Here is a 27,865-nt window from a genome sequence, read left to right as displayed (position 1 = left end):
GACTTTAATTATGTTTGCAAATTTACAAGAAAAAGAAAGTGTACACAATGACGTATTGTTAATATTTTATTACATTGGAAACGTCTATATTTATAACATACAGGAGTTGTGGATGTAATACGTAGCAATAAATAAAAACAGCGAGTGTTCGATTCACGCGTGACACATCCACTCTGTGAAACATATATAAAACACATACACTATCAGAGACGGTGTCATGTGAAAAATGGCGTCACTGAAAGCATCTCGTCCAGTTCTCTTAGGCCTCTCTGCATGCCAGATGCACAGTTTCTGACGTAGAAGCTGTTCTATCTAACCAATACCTTGTCTCTCTGGTACCAGTTACATGGGCTCTTGCTCAGATATACGGATTCTGCAAAACTACCAGCCCGATGATGGTTATTGGTTGTTCTAGCATCCTTAGGGGGTGAAGGAACACTTAACATCTGTGATTAAGCTTTAGAAACTGATTTCGATATTTTCAAACCAAGAATACAGAATGCTGATACATATCAGTTGACATTATTTTCGTGCATTGTGCACTTCTATCACACTTCTGTGCACACTCGTGACGATCTGGGTTAAAACTGGTTTTTAGTAACCCATGGTTGTCGTGAGAGGCGACCAGAGCATGTTTGAGACATGCCATTGACACATGTCACCGTATCCCATTTGCGTCTATTGATAGTCATGATACTCATCACTGGACAGACCACAGTCATATAGTTGGCTTATTGCTGAGAGCGGCGTAAAACTAAACCCATTCTCTCACTCGCTGCTGTGCTCTCGATAATAGTTTCAGGCTGTGATTACAGACTTGTATCATACAGACTTGCATAAGTGATTATTATCTCATACTTGCAAATACACACAAACACAAAAGGGTCCCAGATTAAATTCATAAAATGATATAAAATGGACTTCAGAGACTTCTCGTTCAGAGACAAATCTGCAGCGCTAGAACTGCCGCGAATTTCACAACACAAGTAAAGATTCCTATCACCCATCACTGACGTGGCATTGTTAGAGTGTGTGACAAGAATATTTTATTTTTTCACAAAACCCTCACCAATGAGTGAGTGAGTGAGTTTAGTTTTACGCCGCACTCAGCAATATTCCAGCTATGTGGCTGCGGTCTCTAAATAATCGAGTCTGGACCAAACAATCCAGTGATCAATGAGCATCGATCTGCGCAACTGGGAACCAATGACATGTGTAAACCAAGTCAACGAGTCTGACCACCCGATCCCTTTAGTCGCCTCTTACGACAGGCCTTTTATGGCAAGCATGGGTTGCTGAAGGCCTATTCTATCCAGGACCTTCACGGGTTAAAGTTTGATAAAATGGAGCCAAGAGACTTCTTGTTCAGTGACGAAACAAATCTGCAGCAGTATGACTGCCGGGAATTTCAGAAGAAAAGATTCTTATCACCCACCACTGACATGCCATTATTAGTGTGTTACAGGAATGTGTGATTCCTTTAATCACTCTCCCCAATGACACACTCTGCAATCATTGGGGCGGGGGAGGGATGGGCGTGTGTGCTCGGGGATGCCGGGGGAGTGGGGAGAGGAGGTACAGAGGGCTTAGTTAACAGCTGCACTGTCGCATGTCGCACTGTTGACAGCAAGCGGTCTAATTTGCCATACAGATCCTGAAACAAATATACTGAGGGAAAAAAATTTCGGTATCATACGAAATCATACGTGTTACTTTACTTTTTCTAGGCTTTATCATACGCTGTACAATGTAAAGCTTGGGAAGAAATCTGGGAAAACATAAAAGAACACTTGTGCATTCATGTGGTCTTCTAGTGATGAAGGTGATGCAGAGAAAGTGATGTATTTATTCCCTTCTCTTGTTCCTGTAGTAAATGGCAGAAGGGAGTTTCTGATGCAAATGTCACCAGTCATTGACATTTACAGCCGACTACAAGTCGTGACAAACGAAGCCATCTATATTTTAAATCCGAGACGGAGAGTTGTTTAACATTGAGAACCACAAACTGAATGATGCATGTTTAACACATTAAATGTACAGCTGCATTTATGGATGGTAACTTTTCATAACAGTGATAAAGCTACAAGGGTGAAGTGTAAGTCACTTGACTGTATGCTTTCCGCTGTTTTACCTCGTTGTCGCTCAACTCTCGCTGATTTAAATCATTCTCGCTAAACTCTCGCTTCTTTGCATCGATTTCACCCTCGTTAACCTCGTTGTCGCTCAACTCTCGCTGATTTAAATCATTCTCGCTAAACTCTCGCTTCTTTGCATCGTTTTCACCCTCGTTGACCTCGTTGTCGTCAAACTCACGATCTAACACCTCTTTCTCGTGCACCTCCTGCACAGCCAGATCCCCAGTTGTCGACGCACCCAGTGCAACAGTGTCCACGATATGCGCGTTGTCATGGAAATTTTTTAGAAAATCATACTTCATGGGAATGACGTTTCTTGTGAAGAGCGTCTCGACAAGAAAAGACACTGTGATTATTGTAACGAATGCGAGAAGCATGATGAATGTCCTGAACGGGAAGAGTTGTCCGTCCTTCTCAGAGAAGAAAGGATAGGTGATCAGCGTAGGGAGGCCAATAAGAGGCTCTCCACTGATCATTCGCAAAATGACGGACAGAAAAAAGCCACATATACTACCGTAGGCGTTTGAAACTTTGACAAAGAGGACGCAGGTGAGTTGAGGAAAAAGGATGACGTACATGAGGTCACCGGACATGACGTAGAGGCCGTAAACGGTGTTGGAGGTGATAGCGATGGCGGCTCCTACAGATCCAACTGCCAGGACAGTGATTCTTACAACCCATATCAGCTCGCGGTCGGACACCTGCGAAGAGGTTGTGAGGCTAAATCAGAGGTACGTATATGTACATATACATTTACGCCAGTACACACACGCACGCGCGCCCACATTTATGCACACACACACGCTAACACAACCATATCTTTGATATTGCCAACATGTTGATGATTGACACAAGGAATTTACTGATTCCCAGCCATGCAAGGACATATTCGTTTATACATGTGCAGTTGATGGCGACGTAACGAGAGAGGCCTAAAGGTAAACATACGCTACTACGGTTAAGTATAACAAATTCACCAGTAAACAAACACTGAGTGTTAAGGTGCAGGTCGGATTCACTAAGAAATAAGCAGTAAGTGTTTTGGTAAAGTAGGACATATGGACCCAAAGCAGTAAGACTTTGTGATAAGGGATACAAAAGGGATTTAGTGTGCTGCATGGTTGCACGGAAGCCATATACAGTAGGCATCCAGTGCGTTGCAGAGTTATGGAGAAGCCATATACAGTAGGCATCTAGTGCGATGCGCTGTTACAGAGAAGCCATATGCAATAGGCATCTAGTGTGATGCAGGGTTATGGAGACGCCATATACAGTAGGCATCTAGTGTGCTGCAGGGTTGCAGAGAGACCATGTACAGTAGGCATTTATTGTGTTGCAGGTTTATGGAGAAGCCATGTACAGAAGGCACATAGTGTGCTGCAAGGATACAGAGAGGCCATATACAGTAGACATCTAGTGTGCTCATGGTAAGCACCTGGTGAAGAATGACATAGAGTCAAGAACAACTGGTTTGTTCCCAGATTCACGGTCACCAGTCTTACCTTGGTTCTGAAAACACCTCGATACCAGTTGTTGGCGAAGATGGAAGCAGTGGAGAGAGTGGTGGAGTCGGCAGACGACATGGCGGCAGCAGAAATGGCAGCCAGACCAATGACAGACACTGGGAGTGGACACATGTATTCCAAAACCAGTGGGAGAATAAACGGCAGCTGATCTTGAGCCAGAGGAACCTCATTTGGGTACGAGGTTTGATTCCAGTCTACAGAATGATACCGCAATGTGTCAAATGAATTATTTATTCAATCATGACTGTTTTCAAGGAGTTAATATGGATCCCTCCGTCGTCTCAATCTATTCTGCAGAGTTGCATCCTTTTGGTCAAAGTGATCAAAATCATCTCACTGATTTTCTCTTCGGGTTGAATTATTTCAGCGAGTGAGTATGGTCTTACGCCTCTTTTAGCAAACTTCCAGCAATATCACGGTGGGAGACACACATGGTACCGATATGGGGAATCGAACCTGGATCCTCGGCGTGACAAGCGAACGCTTTAACCACTGGACTACCCAACCGCCTCGCTCTCACTGGAAAATTGTGAATACGCTACAGTTCACTGCTCGTAGGTCTAATCTAAATAGTACGAAAAATATGGGCCAGAAACGTCACTGCTTACAACATAACCTGCTGATATCGCGGCGTTGGGTAGCCTAGTGGTTAAAGCGTTCGCTTGTCACGCCGAGGATCCAGGTTCGATTCCTCATATGAATAAATTGTGTAAACCCCAGTCTTGGTGTCCCTTGCCTTGCTAATGATGGAATATTGCTAGGAGCGGCGTATAAACTCACTCGCTCACTCACCTGCTGATGCTCCTATAACTCCCATTACGGCGGGCGGCACCGCGAACAAGAGACACAGAACAGAAGATAACATGAGAGATATACGGGCGCTTCTCGGCGTCTTACATGCGAGCACTCGTTGATAGAATGGCTATAGAAAGAAAAACAAGATCATTATCAACTCGCAAAGCACCAAAGATTTGTCTGATGACCTTTTCTAGTGTATTCTCTCTGCATGGCACTGTTGGTGTGACTTGCATTTGTTACTTTTTGTTCGACTCTGATACCCTTTCGTCTTTTTATGATGTGGAAGTGATGCTTTGAGCTATGATGAAATGAACATGGTTAGTATTGAAATAACAAGGTATAGTTTCCCCATGAATTATTGAGAAAATCTCTGTTTCCTAATACTGATAACAGAATTTTAAAATAGGTGTTACAATATGTAGTAAGGCACTCAATATGGGAGGCAACTCTTTTTGGCTTAGGTATGAACCTCGCTACACAAAGAGTTATCTCCCCTACAAATCGCCCTTTACGTAACCTCCAAGATGACTCGTCTCCGTCTCGACGCTTAAGTGCGAAAATACGAAAAACCAATCAGAACGCGTGCTTTGATAAAAATAATCCCTAGATCTCAAATCGGTTATGACATTAAGCCATTGTTTAGAAAATCATGAAAAATATAAATCGTCATATTGAAAGCACAAGGAACGTAGCTATCAGAATTCCATTGCCTCATGTGACGTTTTTAATAACGACAGCGCCATGGGCAGTGCGATTCAAAGATGAAAGTTCTGTTTGGCTTTTCAACTGTGCGAGTGAGTGAGTGAGTGAGTGAGTTATTATTTAACGTCACATCGGCAATATTTCAGCCATATCGTGACGAGAACATTTAATACTGAAATGGAAGATATGTATATCATAAATAAACCTGTTGTCAAAGGACAGTAAAACAACGAGAGTAGCACAGTTACAATTTAAAACTAGTGTGGAAAGTTAAAACTAATATCACTATCTGGACAAAACAATATAAAAACAGACTATAGATCTCTAACGATTGGAAGTAGATCACCATATTAGGAACCATGGGGACTTACATTGCCTTTGCTACCTGCATGGACCCTATCAACTGTGCGACAATATGGACGACAGTACTGTTAAACCTTTCTCCCAACGCCCAAAATATAGCCCGAAATTTCACATGTGGGGTGGTATATCATCACGTGTAGTGGCGGTGTGGTGTATTTTCAGGACGGAACAATCTGTTGACATCTTAAATGATCGCCTCCTTCCCACGGCCCAGACACGGTATGATAATAGGATTTTCCAGCATGATATCGACCACAAGCACACACTATACAAAACAGTGATTCTCACACGAAAATATTTTAGACTGGTCCAGCTAAAGCCCAGATCTTAACCTTCTTGAGAGTGTGTCGGGACTATTGAATGACAGAATAAATCAAGAAGGATTTAGACATATTGAGGATATGAAGAAAAAGGTGGTCGAGAATTGGGATACGCTGTCACATGACTTCCTACAACCTTTGATCGGTGGTGTACCTAGGCGCATTCAGCCGTGATATGCAGGGCAAGGTGGTGTCACATAAGTACTGAAAAGAGACTCTGGCTGTGAGAGAATCATATCTCAACATATTCATGTAGATAAAACCTCCTTAGATTATATAGACGTATAATGAGATATTTGCTGAAACAGCCATCTCAATAATATCTGTGAATATTACATATGCCCACTTCTATCCACTACCCATCATTTCCTTAGCTGAAGCTGACAGATTAATGTTTCGAAGCATTTTGCAGCAATCTATTTTTGTGAGAATTTCGAGGATTGCAACAGTTCACGCAGGGTATTATCTTGTCAGGCTCTATCCCATGGATGGATTGAAACGAATTTGGTTCATTTGTTAAGGTGGAAACAATGCATATGTCATATGTTCCGACCTTTGTCCCATCTATTCCATGACAGCAAGGCGACTCAGCTTGTCGTAAGAGGCGACTAACGGGTGGTAAGGCTCGCAGAGCTGGCTCATCTGTTACCATTTGCGCAGATCGATGCTCATGTCGTTGGTCACTGGATTGTCTGGTCCAGACTCGATTATTTACAGATGGTCGCCATGTAGCTGGAATATTGCTATGTGCGGCGTAAAACTAAACTCACTCACTCCATGACAGCTGGGGACGGGGTGGCGAAATGCACCCTAAAAACTCATAAATGACCCTTTAAACTTACAGTTGTGTTAGATAACATACATAAAGATCTGTTCAGACATTAGCCATCTCATAAACACACATTAATATCAATTATTGGTATGTTTAAGTGAACAACTTGGTGACGAGGCAGAATAGAGTTTGGCTTTGTTTGTCTGAAAATCAAACTCTTGATTAACCGTAATCTTTGATTTTCTTAAGGTATTATACCAAGACCATCTCTTTACAATAGACAACCTGTTCCTTTACCTGCCACGGTATCCCGCCAAAAATAAGCAAACCGTAGATGTCTAGGAATGACCCGATCTCGTTAGTCGGTAGAGTGCCTGACCACAGTGTTTTCATCTTCTCCTTGTCAACAGACGGGTGATGGAGAGCGAACGGGAAGGAAACAACCTAAAATTCAAGCCACAAAATCTTAGAAAAGACATTAAGCAGTATGGCTATCAGTTATAAAAGAAAGCGTACACAGATCAACTCTCTACGACAGAATAATTGAGCTGTATTGAAATATATTTTGATTAAATGTAACGTTATTTCAGTTGTGTGTGTACTTCCCTTCAGTGTGGAGCTTACACATTATTACGAAAGACTAATCCTGCCACTTTTGAACCAAAGATAATTTCTCAGCGAATTTCTAGTTGCTTCGATTAGTTTCTCTTCACTTCAGTTATACTCTCTCCATATCAATTATTATCACTTCGTTTCAAATATTTTCGTGAAATTTCGATTAATGTCTGGTTATTATTTTACTTTCACGTTACTTTTTTAATAAAAAAAGACAACTTGAGAGAAACATACACAACGAGAAAATAATTGAAATAAACTCCAACGACAAAATATCCGAAGCAACGAGAAATATTTTATGCTACAAAAGTGGCATCATTAGACTTCCATACATAGCACATCTGGGTGAAAGGTAACATTGATGTCAAAATCTCATAGGGTCCCGGGGCTGCCTCTCCCACCACACCCCCAGCCAGTGAAACTGACATGCTTGTATATATAATCTATATACATGTAACTGAAATTAACATTAACTAAATATGCAACCTCCAAATATCGACATGTTAACATGTTTGCTGATTATTACACACTGTATTATGTATGCGCTACTATCATATAACATATTAATAACAAAATATACAACTGAAATACCTCACATTGAGCACTGACTCACTCACAAACACGTAACAAACGTGTTGTCAAATGGTTCTTGGATATATCTATATAAATTAATACAATACACAAGCATGTCGTGACTTTTGATATCAAATATCCAACTCAATATCAATGTGATATATACGATACATTTATTAAAATGTAGTTTTGCCGAAGGGAGAGCCAGATGTGTTAGCTCGGTAATACCGATAGTCGTTCGCAATGTTATCTATTTCATATTTGCATATCGTGTGTTTGATTTCATGCCAAATAATCAGTTTTTCGATGTCATCTGTGGACTTGCATTTCAGGGTGATATTCCATGAATATGGAATTTAATTAACAATCTTAATCGCCTCTAATATACATGCCGTACTTTTTGAATGGATTATTTACATAGTACTGGTATAACACTGTAAGATGTCCAGTAGATGACTAAGGATATATACTTCCTATCAAAAGGTTAGTGTTAAATATAGTCACTCCAGACAACTGTTTCAAACTAATTTTTTGAAAATATTCCATACAGTTTGAATGTACTTGAAACACGAGAATTGATGTATTTTAAAAAAATTCGTAACTTTGACAGGATTTTTGTCATGAGTTTAACAAATGATAAAATCAGTGAAAATGTGACGAATTCTACAAAATTTTACACGAAGACACAGCACGATATTTACACGTGTTTGTCAGCAGTATGCTGCATGATGATCCTCAAGCTATTCGTGGAGCACAGTGGTGCAGTGGCTAACATGCTTGCCTCATATCTTATGAAATATCAGTATGTCAAATATTGAACCAAACATCAATTACAAGCATATGTTCTTGGGTTGTTGGTCCCCTATGACTGACCTACCAGCCCAACAGCAATGAAGAACAGCTGAACGAGGTCAGTGTACGCCACTGACCACAGTCCTCCAAGCAGGGTATAGAAGACTGCAATGGCGGCCGATACGATGATGGATGTTGTATTGTCCACGTCGAGGATGATGGCGACGGTCGATCCTAGAATATGTCAGCCAATACTAATATGTAAAACATGTCTAAGTAATATGTGAAACATGTCAGTCTAATATGAGAAACATGTCAGTCCTCAGTAGCGCGATACTTCTGATAGATATTTTTTGAACATCAGTGACTCAAAAATGGAGTAAACATTCAGATTTATTCGAGTCGACTCCCAAACCTGAAAAATTCTTACTTTCTGTTTATCTGATTTTGGTATGTTATAATGCAACCCTCCTTTTTAAACAGAATAAAACAGCTTTAGTTCAAAATACCAACTAACAGTGACATATGTATGTAGGCAACAGAGTCATGCCAACCTCTTATTGGTGTTATTAGCAACACGAAGGCTAGAAGTCACAGTGGCATGTAAGCAAAAGTGCCAAGACTCTGCCAACCTCTTATTGGTGTTATTAGAAATAGAAGGACTCGAGGTCAACCTTACAGTGGCATGTAAGCAATGGTGCCAAGAACATGCCAACCTCTTATTGGTGTTATTAGAAACACGAAGGCCCTAAGTCACAGTGGCATGAAACGACGTAAAACTCACTTGTTATTAGAAATGTTAGAAACACGAGGGGTCGAACTCTAACCTTCTAGTAGCAATAGTGCCAAGACCATGCCAACCTTTTATTTGTGTTATTAGGAACACGAAGACTCTAAGTCAACCTTACAGTGGCATGTAAGCAATGGTCACAGTGGCATGTAACGGCGTGAAACCTCACTCACTCACTATTAGAAATGTCAGAAACCGTTCGGAATCAAACACGCCTGAGAAGTGAATGGTTCAACTGCCTCATGTAACCAGTAAAGGTTTGTGATTCAAACCGAGCTGTAGTGAACTAATGGGGTAGTGTTTTACCCAGTGCTGACAAGATGGCGGCTGTCCAGAAGAGGTCTCCTACAAACTCTGGCACACACATGAGCGCGCCAACCCTGGCGCCGTATTTCTTCTGGAACGGATCGTACATTGTCACGTAGTTGGCCCTACGCATCTTTGGACCGTAGAACCAGCCGCCTGCGTATAAAAATAAATTTAACCAATTTTGCAATCAGCAAAAGTTCAGTTACAACATGGCGTAAATAATCGCAAATGTACCAGAGAATCCTGTGATCAGACGGAAACTGACTGTGAGGAATGCTTAACACTTGCATGAGTAATACCCCTCTTGCATATGGAATATGTATATGGAATGTTTATATGGAATACCCTTGCCAAGAGAAATGCATACGCTTGCATTTGGAATGCTCCATTGTAACCATGAGGAAATCACGTAAATACAGAAAAATATAAATGAAATATTTCCATATGATGACACACGTTTCTGGTCCCGATTTCTCGAAACAAAGTGTGAGTTCTGACTTAAGTTACAGATTTTAAACGAATCTAAGAAAAAGCAGAAACATGCATTTCCCAGAAAATACTGGAAAGGATATTAAACTCCAACCTTGTAGACAGTTTGAGTAAGGTAGATAGGTTACATAACTTGTTATGTTGCTTTTGTTTTAGAATTGCGACTGCGTTAGGAAGTCGGCTGTTTCAAATTGTCAAACTCACTTTGAAATTTGAGTAAAAACGTAAGTTTGTTTCGAGAAATAAGGTCGTGAAACTGCCATCACATGTTGCTTTGAGAAACCAACTGTGACTTTCTTTGATGATACATAGCACAATACGGTAAGAGCAAATAACGTACCTATGAAGAGACCAATGCAGTAGCCTATTGGAGCCTGTGTCCAGATAAGTCCCCTGGAGGCGATTATTTCCGCCGTGCCGTTAACATATGCTCCACCAACATTCGTTGCTAAGTTGAAAAAACAAAACAAAAACAAAACAAACAAAAAACAAAAACAAAAAAGACGTAAATCCATCCATTTATGACGGTGTTACTTCACAAAAAATGCACATGATGTTTACAACGCATGTATTTGTGTGTTCGCTCCTTTTGATTACATGCTGTTATTCAAGGCTTCAGTTTTAATTGTACATTGGGTTTTATTGGGGTTTTTCAGCGTATAACAGAAACCCATTACCACTCACTATATCGCGTCTCTGGGTTAAGTTCAGTAAATGGCAACGAAAATAAAGTTAAAGTTTATATTACGTTTTACATATTTTTTCTTAACCACTTAGGTCTGGGTGAAATATGAAGCATGCAGCTAAAGGGCAAACGTCTTGTTTGCTTCTGGCTCAATTATCAAGCGACATTCTTAATCTCTACATATGAAGCAATCGCTAACAGAACATGAAATACAATTTAAATGATAATTCATCAATAAAATTAAATTTTATCTCAAATTTCAAATACATATTTAATTATACGAAACTATGAACGGCCTTGTTATCGCAGAGCCAATATCATCGGATCTGTGTATGTTATTACTTCTACTGATGCTTTGGGTAGATGCTAGTAAAACATGTGGTAATGTAATATGTATATTAATTAAGATCATTTTACACCCATAATTAATGCACGCAAGAAGCGCATTAATGAAGTGCAGTTTGTGAAACAGAGAAAATATGCTCCACAAAAAGGAACGAATGTTCGTATGCATGCAGGTTTCCGAACAAAGTGTGCTGCTTGATCATGGCCACGCTCAACTAAACACCTAATGATCTATGAGAAATAATACTGACAAGCCCAATGGCACACGCCTGTGGTACTTGAATATGGATAGGGAGAATAGTATGAAACATTATTTGAACGACATATATATTAAATATACGTTTTTCACACCGACACTTATATTTATTTAAATCAATTGTTGTGTATCTATATTTCTGAATATTTACGCAAATTACGAAAGTATACACCCTCCGATCCTTAACATTCATTGACCTTAATTGAATATTCCAAATATGCCCAAGAAACTGTATCTATACGTCCCTCACTGGTATGATGGTATACCCTATATCTCAACTGTCATACCACCATGATGTTGCTGTATTGTTGCTAAAGCGGCATAAAACCATACTGACTCACTCATGCCACCACCGCGCTGTATGTATATATTGAATTGTATGCTATGTACATAGACATGATTTTTATTAGCTTCATTAAATATCATAACATATTAAATAGCTCATGGTGGGGAAGGATGGCATTGTCTGTGTCTCATCGTCGACATCGTCTGTGACACGACATCTCTGTGTGACGATAACCCTAAAATAAACTAAATATTGAGAAGACCAATCTATATTTTTGTCGTATTAGTTTTTTCCCATCATCTTTATTTCACCCCAAATCATCTCAAAATATTTATCTCAGTTTCTGTTTCCTCTTTCCAACAGTATCACAACTGATAATGTTACCATTTGTATAATCTTTCTACTCACTACGTACATCCGGAAGCTACACAGAACTAGAATAATTCATCTCAGGTATTTGAAATAAATGAAATCCCTGTAATCTCTCCTTTATGTCAGACCCAAAGCCCCGTGAAGGTTTTTGAAGACCCGTGAAGGGTAGAATAGGCCGTCAACAACCCACGTTTGCCATTAAAAGACGACTATGCTTGTTGTGACACTCAACTAACGGAATCGGGTGGTCGGGTGACTTAGTTGACACATGTCATCGGTTCCCAGTTGCGCAGATCGGTGCTCATACTGTTGATCACTGGATTGTCTACCAGACGGGCGAACGCTTTAACCACTTCGCTACCCCACCGCTCCCTGGTCATCATGAATTCAAGAGACAGAAACATTACATGTATAATTATATCTTATTTGATATTCTTATTCGTGTGTCATCTGGTTTCAAGTGGTCGTATAACATATGACTGAATCCGCAATGGTGCGTATAAACCAGATTAAATGATGAGGTAAGCACACATCAAAAAGTGTGAACTTACGTTACTGAGACCTATCTATCTTCATATCTATCTGGCTATCTGTCTGCATATATATCTATCTATCTGTCTGACTGTCCGTCTGTCTGTCTATCTGTCTATGTCTGCCTATCAATGTGTCATTTTATCTGCTTATCTAATTTATTTATCTGTCTACCTGCCTGCCTGTTGTCTGTCTGTCTGTCTCTACCTATCTATCTATCTATCTATCTATCTATCTATCTATCTATCTATCTGTCTGTCTGTCTGTCTGTCTGTCTGTCTGTCTATCTATCAATCTATCTATCTATCTATCTATCTATCTGTCTGTCTGTCTGTCTATATATCTATGTAAACTACAAACAAACACATTCACAATTTGCTCGACATTAAAAAGCATAGCTGCCCTACATTAACAGTTAAACGACCATCTTTTAAACGCATAAAACTTAATAATCATAAAATGGTAGACGAGTTCGCATATTCGTTGACCAGCACATGTGCACTATGTTTTGATAGTGTCCTATTAAAAAATAAAATTCAATATTACATCTTTTAAAATGTTTGTGGCAGACACTTGGTACACTTTTGTAAATGGGTCGCTACAGTGACCAATATGGTATCCATTGTGGCTCCTATAATGTGTTCTCTTGCTTATTTGCAGGAACAACTGACTTGCCATTGTCACAGACGTGGAAAGGACCATGTGGCCATGGAATATTATGTCCGTTTGATACACACAACTGACAGGTGCATTTTAAGAAGAATATAACACTATAACAACATCATAGATCTTATTTTTTTAATTTCATTTCGTTTCATTTCCATTCTTTCATTTGATATTCTCTGACGATTTAGATTTCGCGGTCTTTGTATGCCATCAGGTCAGCTGTGGACACAGTGTTTGATACAAGACAAATGTTTGTGATGTAAATACTTATATCAGATCTGATCTACTTTTAGTTTAAGTGTTTACACTAACAGATTCATTGCCTTTAGCATATTCATGGTTCGTTATAGACTGATGAGAAATGGAGCCGCGAAAGAATCCGTATATTTTATCGTTATGACATGTTGATGATGATGATGATGATGATGACGACGACGACGACGACGGCGATGATGATGATGTTGACAACGACGACGACGACGATGATGTTTTAAGTATTATTTTAAACGCCTGTTTCTGTGGACAATGGGCTACAAAAGCATTGACTACGTGTATTGATACCTTCTGATACGCTCTATGGTCCATACAACATTGTATTTAATCGTCTACATGAAGTATTTGGTCTGTCCATTGATATGGACATTATCAATCACACTACCAGTTTACACACATAGCAAATGTATATGACGGCAGTAACTACAGACTACGTATTTGAAAAATGTACCCGTAAATATGTGTGTTACTTGTTCAAAGGAAAGTACTACCATGACTAAAGTATGTTAAGGGTCACATGCAACCAAAAAATCAAACATAATTAAAACACATTTATCACTTATTCATGACATATAATATACATTGCTGCTTTTAAAAAAACAAATAAACAAAATTATAAGCGTACAATCGCGATTCAAAAGTGCAATATTTTGTACTTGGGCTTACTTCCCCCGAAACGAAGCCCTCGCGAGACCGAACATAGCGGGTGGATATGCACTCAAGTGTAACGACGGCTTCCGATTGGCTGTTTCATTTGCTGATATGCTGAGGGTTCATTGTGTGTGCAGAAAGATGATCTGTTTGATGGGCATTTTAGAAGTATAGCCAGTCACAAGAAAGTAAGATTCTTTATGGATAACAACTTCTTTTTGTGTACTGGATGCGTCGTTTCAGTATGCATTCATATACTGTTGTCAAACAAAATCATATACACTAAAAGAAGTCGTAATCCAAGAAGAATGTATATAGAGATGTTGGGTTTGGAAAATACATGTTCTCTGAATTTGCGCTCGATCCAATCAAAACTCATGTCAGTAGAGATGGTAAACTACTGCGTGGATGGAATCTGTCGTTCGTCCAAGTACAAAGCAGTACTTGAAACTGACAAGAGTTTGCACCAGTTTCCGTCAGATCCAGTCATCCGAAAAAAATGAATGTAGTTTGTTTGCAACCCACAGACATAAAACATGTCATGTGTATCACATGTGCCTAATTACATAATGTGGCAGACACGGGACTCGGGTGCACGAGTCATAAATCAACTTATTTTCTTTATGTCATATAGTCTGATAGATGTAAGTTCAAATTGCACGTGGTCAATGATTGAAGCTGTGTATTGCATGTTGTCTATAGCAGACAGGCAGACAGGCAGACAGGCAGACAGACATATAGGTGTGAATAAACCAGACACTGAGCTTTCTCTGTGACAGAGACTGCTTACTACAATCAACAAGTTTTTTTACGTAACGAGTAGATTATTTACTAGTCTTGTTTGTGTACACAAAGAAGGTTAGACTACTGCTCACGACCTCAGACGCTCGGCATGCATATTTCAAGCTCCGCGAACCTATTCACTGCGCATGCGTTATGGACGCAGCGTAGCACAGCTGTTGAAACCAGTTTTCCCTCCAGCGCTGGGGGGAATTTAGAGAAACGTTTGAACTCCGATTTCGCGGGCTTTTTTATCATCGCGTTTTTTTCAACTTTATAGGTTGAATTGGCTTTTTTATGACTTGTTTCGGTAAATGCATACCGAAAGGTACCAGAATCTGCAAAGTTGGGTTTTACGTTGCATGTGACTTTTAACTTATCGCCTGTCAGACTTTGTACCTCATGATTACACGGTTATCACTTTACATACTAAATGTGTAGATATAAATTTCAAAGTCCCTGGACAATGAGAAAGGCGGCGTATGTGTGACATTAACATCGCATTTATAAAGGCTTGGCATAAAGGACTCCTTATAGCCCAGCAGATTACTGATCAATTTGTGCACTTCGTGTTACAAGCATGCCATTTGGTATGATTGTAGCTCATACCATTCTTATTAAATAAAGATCGACAGGCCTCACAGTTTTGGGCGGAAAGTGAAAAATCATTATTTTTTTTATACTATTTTCGTCATAACCATTCAAAATATTGATGCCCATGGATCACTTATAAAAAACACATCAATATCAATGCAAATACGTTTCATTTCAACATTAATATCACAGTAGCTATTTCACCAATCTGTGGCAGGTTACTCAATTATGTCATGAGTGGAATTGTATCTAGCTTGACTGAATTAGTAAATCGAGTTGTCGCCTCCACATTTCCACAGTATAATGCGTTTAAGAGCTGCTTTTACACCCTTGGGCATTTTTACACAGTATTGATTATTGTTAGCATATTGTAGGGAATTTATACCTCAAAAAGTAAGGCAAAAACCTTGTCATTACGACGAACACATGAATTAGCTTCCACTCGTCGTGTTTTTCCACTTCCTCTTTTTGTTAATAAAAAACTCCAAACAAAACAGTGGTTTGAAACAGTAAAGAATCATACATAGAATTAATCATGACAGGTATTCGACAGGGATCGCTTCTAGGTCCAGTATTATTTGTTATCTTCCCATACGACCTGTTTGATGATTCAGAGAATAATGTACGTATCTTACCTGGCAATACATAATTCACATAGCTGTCGATGGCCATCAAAAATCAGAAAACTATTAAAATATAGAAAGGATCTATAGGCGTTAAATGACACTCAGTCCAATATATACTGAAACAATGTTGTCAGGTATAACACCCTAGTAAAATACAAGTTCTTATTTGATGAACACGATGTTAGTTTTAAGGCAAGATACTTGGATACATAGGTATATATGGATATATAGGTAATACTGCTTCAAAAAGAAACCTGACTCAGGTAGATAATTATTGCCGAATGTACAATGTTTATCAATCTTCTCTTCATTAGCCGCCTCGGCACGCTGATCCGAACAGTCCAACCTTTAAACTGACAGCGCATGTTTGTAAGCAAGACGCGACCTGTACATGTTATTATTTAGCATGGAGACAGCTAACCTGCATGGCCTTCATCTCTGTCGATAACGATCACACTAGTGAGTGGGCAGCATCCCTTTCCCTGAAACGATGGTATATGACGTGTTGTGTCTTGAAATATTCATTCAATGATTCCTAGATATCTCATCGATGACGACGATTACTTACATTGTAATAATAAAACAAAAGATGGTCGTTTAGAATCGGCTGATCGTACAGGTCTGGGCATAAACTTTCCGAAGCTCTTAGCGCTAAGATAGTCGTAAATGACATAGATTAACATTAATTTAAGACTATCTAAGCGCTAAGAGAGCTTCTGAAATTCAATGACATAAACAATTTCATTGGCTTTATCAAAAAGGACAAGATCTGGTTTGTTGGCTGGAATTCGTCTCAGGCTGTATATTGGCCTATTCCAGAGAAGTTTAAAAGCATCATTTTCCATGACGGCCTGGACATGTTCAGGGTCGTACCATGGATGGACCTCGGGGTCAAAGCAACATGCATGGCGGAGACGATAATAAAAGCAGTGAGCCATGCCACCATGTCTTTTAAGATATGTTGTTTGTGCCAAGGAAGGGCATAAACTGACAAGGTGTTGGACAGTGTATGTAAATTCAACACAAAGACGACACTTCATATTCACATTTTGATTAAGAATCACATTTTGACGATTGCGAGTGGGAAGTGACTTGCTCTGAGCAGCGAAAAGGAAGCCCTCGGTTTCACATTTGAGACCTGCCGACTTCATCCAGGAGAAGGAGTCGGTCGGATTGCTTTCCTGTTCCACACACTGCATGTACACACGATGCAATGGCTTCTCAGACAGCTTCTCCACAAAGGACCGACTATGAGCAGACTTGGTAAAGGACTTCACCTGGTTTACTCCCATCACTGTACCGTCCAGCAGTACATCGCCATAAAAAAAATCAACGTCAAATTTCAGATTGTGTCCAACAACCTTGGAACGCTTAAAATAGCTGTGGAATTCCTTGCTTTCATCATGAGTCTTGACGTGCATCACCAGAGGATCATCCGATAAACAAATCATCCGATTCTATCATGAAGAGCCTCCACATTAATCAAACCCCGATCTCCTGAACTGACGGGCACAAATAAACGATTAAGAGAGGAACGGGGGTGGTGTGCTCATTTATCAGACATGATCCTTCTGGTCAGGCGGTCAAGACTCTGGATGACTTGTTTTGTGCAATCAATTACCTTTACAAGGAATAGGAAAAGGACTGGCACAGCAAAAGTGTTGGTGGTTTTGACCTTATTTCGAACATTTAGCACTGAACTCCAGATTTTCTTCAAACGAGATTTATACTCGACCCGAAGTTTATCTTGAATCTGGGCATTCTGGAGCTTGTCTCAAACTTGCATTTCAAGATAGGTGTATGCCTGATCTTCCATAAGATACAAGTCTCCTTTTTGGGAAGGGGTATTGTGCGACCATTGCAGAACCATAGAGGAACATCACCTGTGTCCACAGGCAATCTGGTGAGATATAACAGGCAAACGATCTAGTTACTTTCTCCTGCATTACATGGTAATAATCACTGACCCATGGTGCCTCCAGGTTACAGTTGCCGGGTACAGACCACAACCGTTTCCAGAACCTTTCATTGGCAGCCATGAGAGGCCGTTTATCATGCTCACCGTCACCACTTGTTTTAAGTTGCCCATAGAATTGTTTTTCATTACTTCTAAAAAGTTTATTTTGTTTGATAAATTTGTTTTTCTTTACCCATTATTTCTTTCTTACTGTCCAAACTTTTATTTTTGCCTTGAGGGAATCATCAATTTGGAGAAGCACCTTAAATTTTCTTTTGTTGTCTTATACTGTAATTTCGATTTTCTCCAAATGGGACATGGGACTCCCTGGTGATCTTAACTTAAGGCATAGCTCTATCCAGGAAATATTTCTTCTAGTTTCAGTAGGTTTTACAAGAAACCGTGTTTTCTTTTGTCTTTTGTCATTAGATGTTTTGTCTTTGGAAACTGTGTGAAGTTCATCCAATGTTCAAACGGCAGCATAAACACAGCAATTTACTACATGTAACGAACAGTCCGCAGAAAGGTTCAGAGAGATAATTTCATTAAGCGAATCAATTTCATTTTTTGGGAAAAGACACGTTTGGTTGCTTAATTGGCCTCTGTGTATAAATGTTTACGGACTATAAAATGGTTGTATAGATAGATACATTATGTATATATATATTGCCAATTTCTTTTTTTGAAAATTAAGAATATCTATAAAATGACATGTAGTATGATAACAATTTGTTAGATTTGAACGAAAGTTGAAGAACTGACGTTGGAAATAAGGGCTGATATATAAAGTGACTTTCATAACTTCATATCACACTGTATTACCAGGGGTTTACGCTACCTCGTGTTCAGAAGCAGGAAATGCAGTGACTGTGTCAAGTTTTGGATTGCGTTTTTCCCGTTGTCTCCAATCCTGTCAGTTCGTATGGGACTTAAACGAACAATCATGTTCTAACCTAAATAAGAGTCGCCGAATGTCAGTTAAACACATTTGCCAATGGCGGTACAGCAAGGAAACGCATGAGCTCGGCTCTGTCTTTACATTCAAAAGCGCACATTGAGTCAAGAGATCAATGCACATGATGCTGATCACTGGATTGTCTGGTCTATACTTGATTACTTACAGCGATATAACTGGAACATCGTTTAGACAACAAACCTACCAGAGATGCATGTTGTTACGGACATGTTTAACGTCCCACAGTGTCATGGATGTTTATTGCTTGTAACAGCTGTCCCGGTTTGTTATTAAGCTGCTGTGAAAGTCAGTCTGTTTCACATTGTGATGACTTTATGCAGTACATAGCCTTAGTCCAATGATCAACCGCTTTAGAACTGAAATGAACCTACAAATACCGCCTATGCTTGACAACATAGTATACAGTGTTCATTTATTGTAAGTTGGAAAGGGGGTGGGGTTTAATACCGTCTTGCGTCATTACTGTATTCATACTGAATTACAATGAACACATGCATACATTCAAACACCGTTCATCATAATGTATCATATGTACATGTGTACGTTTATCTGTTGAGTAATTATATGTATGCATGCGTCGTTCACGGTAATAAAAACTGTGTATTTTATGCCTTATTACTTGCAACAGTAGCTACAGTTATCCGAGGGCATTTATGTTAAGTGTACTCCCTGACTTTCAATCTTTTTTTCCAGGTGATTTAAAGCTGCACAATAAATTAAAGCAAAATTGCACAGATTATATCGTCTTTGGAGCTGTTAGCGTCTAGGTTGGATTTTGTTTAATGCTGCACTCAGAGGTGTTCCAGCTATATTCCAGTGTAAATAATCAAGTCTGGACCACAAAATCCGGTGAACATCGATCTACGCACTTGAAATACGATGACATGTGCAAACCAGGTCAGCGAGCCTGACCACCGGATTCCGTTAGTTACTTCTTATGACACGTATGGGTTGCTGAAGATCAACTATAACCCGGATCGTCTCAGGCAGTAAACTTTCAGGACATAAACTAGAGCTCAAAAGAAACTATACATCACAACATAATACATAATATATCTTACAGTACACAACGTCGACATGTGTTGACGTGTTGAAGCTATTGGTGGTCACACCCACTACTGATTCCACATTTGATGACATTCTGTCGAAAAAAAAGCCATAAACGCCATGTTGAAGCTAAGATACCACGTGTCTGTCAGTGTCAAATGGTACTTTCGACTTTGTACATCAAATGGTACTTTCAACTTTGTACGTCAAATCGTACTTTCGACTTCGGGGAAATTTCCGACATCATGGCGAGATACTATAGTAGTCCCAGTACCTAAACCTGGACGTGACCATACCGATCCTTCAAATAATCGCACAATTTCTCTCACAAGCTGCGTTTGCAAAACCATGGAACGCATGATAAACAATAGACTAGTTTGGTACTTAGAAACCAATAGCCTCATAACAGATATTTAAGGTGGCTTTCCTCAAAACAGAAGTACCACTGATCACTTAGTGCGGTTAGAAGCTCTTGTCAAAAACGTTATAATTAATAAACAACATGCAGTGTCTATCTTTTTTTGATTTATAAAAAACATGGAAATACGACATATTAGAAGATTGATATGACTTTGGATTGCGAGGCCGATCGCCTCAATTTATATCCAACTTTTTAAATGACAGGCAGTTTCAAGTCCGAGTGGGTTCTACCCTGTCTGATCATTATAATCAGGATCAGGGTGTTCCACAAGGGGGTATTTGTCTGTTACTTTATTTAGCATTAAAATCAACAGTTTATCCAAAGTTTTAAATGATTCGATTGACGGATCACTTTTTGTGGATGATTTTAATATTTCTTGTCGTGGTAAAAATGTGCATAATATTGAGAAGCGTCTGCAGATGTGTTTAAACAAAATTAATAAATGGAGTCTTGAGAACGGTTTCAATTTTTCTAAATTGTATACATTTCTGTAGATGATATAAACCACACAAGTCAAGTACTGAATTGTTTCTAAATGGCACTGCTATTAAAGTTGTAAAAAGGGGCCAAGTTCTTGGGATTGATTTTTGACTCACATTTAACGTTTCTCCCCCATATCAAATCCCTTAAAACTATATGCCTGAAGGCACTTGACTTGTTGAAAGTCATTTCTAATTGTAAGTGGGGAAGGGGACCAAGCTACCCTCCTACAACTTTATCGATCATTGGTCCGTTCCAAACTTGATTACGGCTCCATCGTATATGGTGGAGCCCGCAAAAGCAACCTTAAACTCCTTGATTCTGTCCGCCACCAAGGTTTAAGACTTTGTGTCGGGTCTTTCCGAACCTATTGACAGTCTTTACGTTGACGCCGATGAACCATCTCTTACACAACGTCGTATAAAATTATCCTTACAGTACATTAGTAGATAACACAATATTATTCTCTAATGAATCTAACCCTGCATACAACTGTGTGTTCAAGCCACTTTATGATGACTTGTACGACAAGAAGTCTTCTCTTGTTTCACTTCTAGGGCACAAAACTAAACCCTTTCTTTCTTCGGCCGGCATTGAGCTGGAAAACATAGCTCCCTCCCGTCTTCTTTCTTCTGCTCTTTGGCAGTTGGTTAGGCCACACGTCGACCTAACATTAACTTCATTTAAAAAATCAGAAACTAATAAAATACACTATAAACAACAATATAATCAATTAAAAAGTAAATATTGCAATTACAAACCCTTATGTACAGATGGTTCCAAAGACGAAGCTGCAGTAGCTTGTGCCACTGTCATTTGATCGAGAACAATATCTTCTAAAATTCCAGATAACAGCACCATGTTTACTGCAGAAGCAAATGCCATATCAGCAGCTCTTAAATATATTAAAAAAACACCCTAAACATAAACAGTATATAATCTATTCCGACTCTCTTTCTTGCTTTCAGGCTATTAAAGATTTGTCTTGCAAACATCCACTTTTAATTACTATAATGATCTTGCTACTGGCCAATACGACATCGTCTTTTGTTGGTTACCAAGCCACGTTGGCATATCTGGGAATACAATGGCCGATCCTGCTGCCAAGGCAGTACTCACCAAATGTGTGGCACCACTTCTTATTCCTTATCCTGACTACAAAGCTAGCATTAGTACTTACACTCGCGATCTGATGCAGAAGTGGGACACTCAAGTAGGTATAAATAAACTACATGAAATAAAACCCTACATTGGTTATACCCACTTAGGTTGTCAGTCCAGATTTGACGAGGTCATTTTGCGATGATGTCGTATTGGCCATACAAGATACACTCACGCATACCTTTTAAATGGTGAAAATCCTCCATTTTGTAGCCCTTGTGATGAGAGAGTCACGGTCAAGCATATCCTGCTTGACTGTGTTGAATTCTCCATCATAAGGGATAAATATTTTACTGTAGAAATCGTTAAGGATCTTTTGAACACAGCCAGTGCTCATTTAATTATTGTTGTTGTTGTTTTTTTTTAAAAAAAAAAGAAAAAAGAAATTGATCTCCTGGTTGAGTTCTGTATATAGATGAATTTAATGACTGGTAGTTTAGGAATTAGAATTGTTAGTGGCTGTATCCTCAAAGGAGGTTGAAGTACTGTTAAATTATTGCCCTTCTGAGAGGGTATGTAAGTCCCAAAATATACGATGTAAATTTAAGTCTACCAGGTTTCTAATCGTAGTATTCTTGTTGTTTTAACTTTGGCTAGCATTTTGTACACTCGCCAGCGGCTGAAGGGATGGTGTAAATCCAGCTAGGATCCATGCAGGTAGCAAAGGTACTGTAAGTCCCCATGGTCCCTAGTATGGTGATCTACCTTCTGTTGTTGGCGATCTATAGACTGTTTCTATATTGTACTGTCTAAATAGTGATATTAGTCTTAACTTTTCATGCTAGTTTTAATTCAAGTTGTGATATTCTAGTGGCCAGATTACTGTCCTTCGTTGACAGATTTTTACTATATGCATATATTTCATTTAAGTGTTATCGAGGTCCATTCGCTCTAGAATTGAATACTCTGTTGAAATTAAACAGTTGATCATTTATTTACGCTTTTCATATAGTTTGGTCAAACACTATGTATACTTTCATTTTAGCACTAATTGGCATTTCAAACAAATAAATTAGGTATTGTTCAAATGGGATAAAATTTCAGAAGTACTTAAAACAACACACTAGTGTACACATCGCATCACGATTATTTAAATGCAAACGTTGGAATTGAAGAAGCTTTTAAGAGTTGACTTTTAAGAGTTCCGTAAATTCGTTATTCACGACAAGTGTGCAGTCCAGTTGTATTTAAGGTCGTATAGTAGGCCTAAAACCAGTTAAAATAAAACATAACGATACATGATTTCAATTAAATTTAATGTCGTTTCCATAGTTCTGTTTCATGTTTATGCCCATAACTTGATTAACGATGCCAGCACAAAATGGTCGATGTTTATTGCATTTCAGGACCGGGAAATTACACTACAGTTTAATAATACTCTCCAAAACTAGGAACGGATCGACGAGAAATCTGTTGCAAAAATGTTGTATTTTGAAACATGTATAACCGTGCACAAACTGACTTGAGTCCATGAAACATTGTACCAGTGTTAAATAGGTAATGTGTTTGCAACCAAATGAATACTTTTAGATGTTGAGCCCAATCGTGACGACGTAACACGACCACAACGTCGGGTTTCCTGGCTCTCAGGCCAGTCTCTTTTAATCTGTCCCGTACAGTTTGACGGGATATCGTCCGAAATCCAGGTACCCTGGCTGCTGTGCTCTCACCCGTGGCAGTACGATCACGCAACTGTAGTACCCAGATGTACCAATCTTGGACTGCAGTGGTAACTCGAGGTTTGCATGTAAGGGGACGGTCATTTGTTACACCTGTTTGGATGTAAGCCATGATATCGTGCTCAGACTAAGATTCAGATTCCTGGTAACAGAGGATTGGTACTCTCCAGCATGCATGACACCAATGGAGATGTTCCGTGTCGCAGAGTCAAGACATGACGTGGTGGTTTGACCTTGAAACTCCTTTAAAACGAATGCCAGTTTCTGAAAGTACTCTGGATTTTTATTGCCAGACAGTGAATGCTCTTTGCTGCACAATTTCAGCTGAAAGGTGATTTCTGTTGCGTTGTCGCGATGCCTTTCTAATCCTGGTAAGAAATCTCATTAAAATCAAATTTTCAGGTAGAATCGATTTTTTATTTGCGCAGTGTGAAATCATGTAATCCAACCTTTTGTTACATATTTTGACGATTCTTTGAACACAAAAAGTAATTTACAGATTTTAAAAATACAAATCTCCTATGAGTCTCTTTTTTGGGAAAGTATATATATGTATACTGTCCAAAAAAAGACGCATAGGAGATTGGACATATAAACATATGCTTATATTTTATATTTAGTAACTTTTAATTTTTTTTAACAGCATCTGAGGCGCTATCTAAGGCGCTACATCATTGTACAGATTTTATACAAGTTAAATATTAGTAGTAAGTTGCCAAAAGAGAAGATTACTAACATTTGTATTGAAATACTTGAAGACGGAGCGTGACATGATCAAACATTTTACTCCAAGATCATATTGTTAGAAGAATATCTCAGTCTATGTCCACACAGATACCCCAAGGGGAATCTAGGTCATGTAAGAGGGTGAAGGGTATACCCACACCAGCCAAAATAAACCAGAGTCTTAAAAATACAACTTGTGTTGACATTTTGTCCTAATATTTGCATAGAGTTGCCGCTTTGGTAATAAGCTATCACGTGGCTTAAATACGAAACAAGATAGTATATCAGAAACCCTCTGAGTACTCGAGCTATCTAAATTGTTTCGGTGTCCTTAATATAAGTTTCTCAGGAACTTTAAATACTCGTATTAACAATGGTAGTAGCATTGAATTATATATTTTCAGTATTTTAAACCCACAGGAGTGAGTGAGTATGGGTTTTACGATTACACCGCTTTTGGCAATATTCCAACAAAATCACGGCGGGGAAATGGACGTCATATATTGTGCCCATGTGGGGAGTCGAAACCGGCCTTTTCGCGTGACGAGAGAACGCTTTAACCTCTAGGCTATCGCAGTGCCTCTCTAATATCTATGACGTAACATTTAGTAGTAAAAGAGGGAGGCTAAAACATACTGATCTTTTTTTACATAGTTGTATCTAAGATAGACCACGCTTTATATATATTAATACAAACATTGCCTAGTAACAAACACCGCATGCCCGAAACATACGACTAAAATACCTGTATATAGACCATCTAAACTGCCACCAGGGAACATCGTTCCATGTATTTGAAACTCAAACAAAAAAAAATGATCAAATCTATTTTTGTGATATAGTATTGTATATTTTACTCTCCAAGATCAACACACCGCTTATGTTTCAGTCAAAAAGTTAAATCACAGGTTTCCATTAAATACATCTGTGTCTGTCTAAGCGTTGTGCAAACTGATAGTTTTGTGTAATTTATGACATAATCATTTCAAAGACCAGAATCATTTGCTTTCAATTCACGATATTGAAATTTGCTTGGATTGCTGTTATTCCCGAGTCTAAACAGCCAGAGAAAATGAAAAAAATACCAACTGACCTCACTGACCTTTGGTTTGACCTCACGAAAACCTGTCTATCAGTCGGAGAAATTAAATAAATATAAACTAAAATTGAATTTGACCTCACGACTTGTTGAACATTGGCGATGAATTTCTTTACACTTGTCTCAGCCATTTCTTCAAACATCACCGATAAACTTACATCCCAAGTTTCGTTAAAAATACAATGTGTTAACATTGTGTAACTGTAAACAAATTAGTGTTTTAAAAAAAAATATGCAAATTCTGTAATACCGTGACGTAACTGTGCAGTCTAACATATAACACGTTCTAGGTATTCTTTCTGTGTATTTTACCTCATAAATATAGATGCTTACAATATCCCGGCCTGAGCATCAAAAAAAAAATCTCTTCTGTTTTGACATTTCAGATCTGTATGTACATTTTCTGATCTCATTTAGACACTTACCTGTTAGTGAGAACAACGAAACAATAAATCCCATCTGTCTGTTTGCCACGAACATTTCATTGGCTGTTTTTGTCTTGGTCTTTTTTCTACCAACAAATATCCCCACGCCGAGGATGATGATGTAGAAAACGACGACCACCACGACACCAGCAACATTAATCGCCATCGCTGTAAATGTTTATTGTGGGATGAAGGTTGTCACACATGTATCCCCCGTGATGCCCAGATACTGTGTGTGAGGTCGTACCGCACCTAACGGTGTGTTAAACACAGTGTCAGTGACACTGTCAATATCTGTTGCACGCAGTGAATCCTTTATGGGGATATATTTGTACTGGGATTACTTATGTTTGCTGTGCGATGGGTGTTCTGACACAAGTACGTGTCATATTCTTATAACGAGTACAACAACAATGATCCAGCTATATGGCGACGGTGTGTAAGTAATCGGGTCTTGACCACAGTATCCAGTGATCAACAGCATGAGCATCGAGCTACGTGACTGGGATACGCTGACATGTGTCAACCATGTCAGCGAGCCTGACCACCGGATCAGTTACATGCCTCTTATGACAATTATGTGATGCTGCAGACTGTAACCCGCATCTTAACGGGTAGTCAACATCATGGGCATAAACTGGAGCTCTTGGCGAGGTGGATTGATGGAGACGATGTGGATTGTGGAGGCGAACTTGATCGATGCAGGCGATGTGGATTGATGGAGGCGATTTGGATTGATGGAGGCGATGTAGATTGATGAAGACGATGTGGAATGATGGCGGAGATGTGGATTGGTGGAGGCAAAGTGGGCTGATGGAGGCAATATAGATTCATGAAGGTGATGTGGATTGATCGATGCGATATAGACTGATGTTAACGATGGGTTGATGGAGGTGATGTGGATTGATGGAGGCAACGTGGATTGATGTTGGCGATGTGGATTGATGGAGGCTATGTGGATTGGTAGAGGTGATGTGCATTGGTGTTGGTGATGTGGATTGATGGAGGTTATGTGGATTGATGGAGGCGATGTGGATTGGTGGAGGTGATATGGATTGATGGAGGCGATGTGGATTGGTTGAAGCAAAGTGGGTTGGTGTTTGCGATATGGATTAATGGAGGTGATGTGGATTGAAGTTGGCGATGTGAATTGACTGAGGCGATGTTGATTGGTGGAGGCGATGTGGATTGATGGAAGCGATGTGGATTGATAGAGGCGATGTGTATTCGTGTTGGCGATGGGGATTGATGGAGGTTATGTGGATTGATGTTGGCGATGTGGATTTGTGGAGGCGATGTGGATTGAAGAATGCGAGACGATGTGGACTGAAGGAGGAGAGACGATGTGGATTAATGGAGACAACGTGGATTGATATTGGCGATGTGAATTAATGGAGGCAATGTGGATTGATGGTAGCGATGTGGAATGATGGAGGCGATGTAGACTGATGGAGGCGATCTGGATTTGTGGATACGATGTGGTTTGATAGAGGCGATGTGGATTTGTGGAGGCGATGTGGATTGATAGAGGTGATGTGGATTGATCGAGCAGATGATCAGTTTATACAGTTGTGCAATACAATACAATACAATACATTACAATTGTCTGGAGCTTGTCGTAATCCTCCAGTGTACTTATATGATC

General features: G+C 39.3%; 1 protein-coding gene across 1 annotated transcript; it reads right to left on the bottom strand.

Moving 5' to 3' along the window:
• Positions 1-53: 53 nt before the first annotated feature.
• Positions 54-26,453, bottom strand: LOC137284691 (high affinity choline transporter 1-like). Its single transcript, XM_067816604.1, has 8 exons — positions 26,221-26,453; positions 10,525-10,632; positions 9,693-9,848; positions 8,682-8,830; positions 6,914-7,060; positions 4,454-4,583; positions 3,638-3,855; positions 54-2,836 (listed from the first exon to the last, which is right to left on the bottom strand). The coding sequence occupies exons 1-8, from the start codon at positions 26,384-26,386 to the stop codon at positions 2,081-2,083; spliced, it is 1,830 nt and encodes a 609-aa protein (XP_067672705.1). The 5' UTR covers positions 26,387-26,453; the 3' UTR covers positions 54-2,080.
• Between the last annotated feature and the right edge of the window lie 1,412 nt (positions 26,454-27,865).

Source organism: Haliotis asinina, chromosome 5 (assembly GCF_037392515.1).
Source record: "Haliotis asinina isolate JCU_RB_2024 chromosome 5, JCU_Hal_asi_v2, whole genome shotgun sequence".
Taxonomy (NCBI): domain Eukaryota; kingdom Metazoa; phylum Mollusca; class Gastropoda; order Lepetellida; family Haliotidae; genus Haliotis; species Haliotis asinina.
This window is presented reverse-complemented; position numbering and strand designations above follow the sequence as displayed.

Bases quoted from the DNA above. Each gene is read 5' to 3' on its own strand.
- LOC137284691 (XM_067816604.1), bottom strand. From the start codon at position 26,386: ATGGCGATTAATGTTGCTGGTGTCGTGGTGGTCGTCGTTTTCTACATC. The intron at 9,849-10,524 runs GTACGTTATTTG...TTTTATACGCAG, and splicing joins CTGCATTGGTCTCTTCATAG to GCGGCTGGTTCTACGGTCCA. The intron at 4,584-6,913 runs GTAAAGGAACAG...TTCTTTCTATAG, and splicing joins TTGGCGGGATACCGTGGCAG to CCATTCTATCAACGAGTGCT.